The sequence below is a fragment of the Helianthus annuus genome, chromosome 3, assembly GCF_002127325.2.
Source record: "Helianthus annuus cultivar XRQ/B chromosome 3, HanXRQr2.0-SUNRISE, whole genome shotgun sequence".
Classification (NCBI taxonomy): Eukaryota; Viridiplantae; Streptophyta; class Magnoliopsida; order Asterales; family Asteraceae; genus Helianthus; species Helianthus annuus.
This window is the reverse complement of record NC_035435.2, coordinates 11,034,307-11,037,369: the sequence shown is the minus strand read 5'-3', so window position 1 is coordinate 11,037,369 and position 3,063 is coordinate 11,034,307. Positions and strand designations below refer to the sequence as shown.

The following is a 3,063-nucleotide window of genomic DNA, read 5'->3' as shown; positions in this document are numbered from 1 at the left end:
CACTTAGGTTGGGAAGAGGAAAGTCTTGGGTTCAAGTCTCACAGACGACAATGGATTAAAGAAAAAAATCTAAAAGAAAATTACCTTTGATTTATCAATTTAATTAGATTACCGCATCAAATAAAATAATTATTAAATTTGTATTATTGTAGTCACAACTTTCATATTGAGCTATAAATGCAACGATAGGCTTGAATTATCGTACTCACAATTTTCATTTCCCAAAATGACAGAAAACAAACATGAACTTGCTATGGTGGTACCACTTGCGATCACCATTTCAATAGTGATGTTGGGTGTTCTATGGTACAAGTTGACACTTTCGTCCTCCTCGCGGTCGCCACCATTACCACCGGGTCCTCGTTCATTGCCGATTGTAGGGTACCTTCCATTTCTTGGTCGTGATCTACACAACGAGTTTACTAACATGGCCCACACTTATGGACCCATCTTTAAATTCTATCTAGGAAGCAAGCTTCATGTGGTGATAAACACCCCAGAGCTAGCAAAGGAGGTGGTTCGTGACCAAGATGAGACTTTTGCTAATCGCGATCTTACAGTTGCGGCCTCGATTATAGCCTACGAAGGACAAGATTTGATATTCTCCAAGAATAATGCAACTTGGCGCAACCTTCGTAAGATCTTTGTCCACGAGGTCTTAAGCAACAAGAATCTTAAAGCATGTAGTTCTTTCCGGAGGGATGAAGTTAGAAAAACTATCAAGAACGTTTTTAGTAAGATCGGGACCAATGTTGACATCCGTGAAATTGCTTTCTTGACTGAATCCAATGTCATAACAAGAATGATTTGGGATAATGTATCATACATAGACGAAAAGGGTTTCAATCTCGGAGTCGAGTTACAAACGATGGCGTCGAACATCACCAAAATTTTGGGACATCCAAATTTGTCAGATTTCTTCCCTACTCTTGCTTGGTTTGATCTACAAGGTGTTGAGAGGAACATGAAGAAAGAAGTTAAGAAGCGGGGTCAAATTTTTGAGAGCATCATCGAAGATCGAATCAAATCTAATAACAAAATGTCACCAGATGGAATTCGACATGAAGAAAATAAAGACTTTTTACAAATCCTATTAGATCTCAAGGACCAACAATATCTTAACATGACACAAGTAAACGCACTTCTCTCGGTAAGATTTGTTCCTCAACAGATAATCTATGCAAATAGTTTTACATGCTTTATATACGGATAAATACCCCAAATCCCAATATTCTGTTGGGGAATTTCAGAAAACCGGATGATCAGAGAGGCGTGTAATCACTCTCAGATCAAATTATTTCGGTGGTTCACCCGAATAATTCAATCGGATACAACTCTGATTTCGAGAAATTGAACCAGGGTATGTGTTTTTGTGTAATTGTTTGACCAGAGAATTGTGACCAAGAAAACTGTATGCGAATTTTGGGGTTAGGGATGGTTAACTGCCATTAGGCAGCTCGACCCCAGCCAGGGGCTCTGCCCCTTGGACCCCGCCAAGGGCTGTCGCTCCTTGTACCCTGCTCCCAGGGGCGCTGCCCCCTTAGAACCCCCGTAGAGTACGGGCTCCGCCCGTACACTTCGAATTATAATAACTCAAACAAGCGTGTACTCCCGCACCTCCTAACTTGCATGTTGTGTATTATTATTTGCTTTGATCACCAAGCCAATCCCCGATTACACTAAAATATCTAACATATTCTTCGGTGATGCGTCTGTTATCCCTCAACATATAGTGGATGTTGGTAATCCGTCGGTGAAATCTTTACCCACACATTTTGTTTTTCTCCACGACCCTTCACCACTGACGGTCCCATCCTTCACTAAGACGCGTATGAGGTCATATGATTTGTAATGATGCTTAGCTTGAGTGTAACTAATGTTTTTTTGTCCCCTTGTAAAGAAAACTATCATATTTAACCCTTTGTCGTATTAGGACTTTATGATTGCAGGAACAGAAACAACGGCCACACTGATAGAATGGGCAATGGCGAATATTATGCGGAATCATACAGTTTTGAAAAAGATTCAAGAAGAATTGGTTGAAATTGTTGGACTAAACCACATGGTTGAAGAATCACATCTCCCAAAACTACAATACTTGGATGCAACTATTAAGGAAACATTTCGGTTGAATCCTATAGTTCCTTTTCTAGTCCCAAGGGCGCCGAGCAAGGATTGTGTGGTGGGTGGATACAGAATTCCAAAAGGGTGTAGCATCTTTTTGAATGTTATATCAATCCACCGGAATGCTCAACACTGGGACAATCCCTTGGACTTCAATCCTGAGAGGTTCTTGGCTAACAAAGGGATAAACAAATGGGATTACAATGGAAATGATTTAAAGTTCTTCCCATTTGGATCGGGAAGAAGATTGTGCCCAGGTATTCCATTGGCTCAGAAAATGCAAATGTTTATCTTGGCTTCGCTCTTGCACTCGTTCGACTGGAGTTTGCCTAATGGTGAAGAGCATGACCTTTCTGAAAGTTTTGGTCTTACTTTAACTAAAAGAAAACCACTCATAGCTATCCCATATCAAAGATTGCCTGATGCAAGCCTCTATATGTAATATTTTAATACTTGCCCATATGGTTAAAACTGTAATAAGAAAGACTAGAGACATTGTCTTTCAACACAAGTACATCTTGTGGTTCATAGTGTATTTTTAAGGTATTGTGTTTTTAAGGATATGTTTGGCATGTGGCTTTTATGAGTTTTTAGAAGCTTCTAGCTTTAAGCTTTTAAGATCCTACTCAATAAAAGTCTTGTTTAGTTGAAGGGGCTTGAAGCTTTTAGGTTAGGAGCTTGAAGCTTTTGGTTGAATGCTTCTACTAGTAGCGTTTAGAAGGAGCTACAAGTTTTTAGGGAAAAAATGACTATTTTAACCTTTAAAAATAATGAACTTTTTAATGCACAAACTTTTTAAATTTTTAGTTATGTCCATTATCGTCATTTTATACATTTTATTAAAAGCTCCAGCTACTCTACCAAACACCAAATATATCAAAAAACTACAACTACTAGCTAACAGCTACCAGCTTCCAACCACCAGCCACCAGCCACTTT

General features: G+C 39.1%; 1 protein-coding gene across 1 annotated transcript; it reads left to right on the top strand.

Annotated features, from left to right (window-relative positions):
• Positions 1–206: 206 nt before the first annotated feature.
• On the top strand, positions 207–2,852 carry LOC110940254 (labd-13Z-ene-9,15,16-triol synthase, chloroplastic). Its single transcript, XM_022181804.2, has 2 exons — positions 207–1,150; positions 1,934–2,852. The coding sequence occupies exons 1-2, from the start codon at positions 227–229 to the stop codon at positions 2,564–2,566; spliced, it is 1,557 nt and encodes a 518-aa protein (XP_022037496.1). The 5' UTR covers positions 207–226; the 3' UTR covers positions 2,567–2,852.
• Positions 2,853–3,063: the final 211 nt, after the last annotated feature.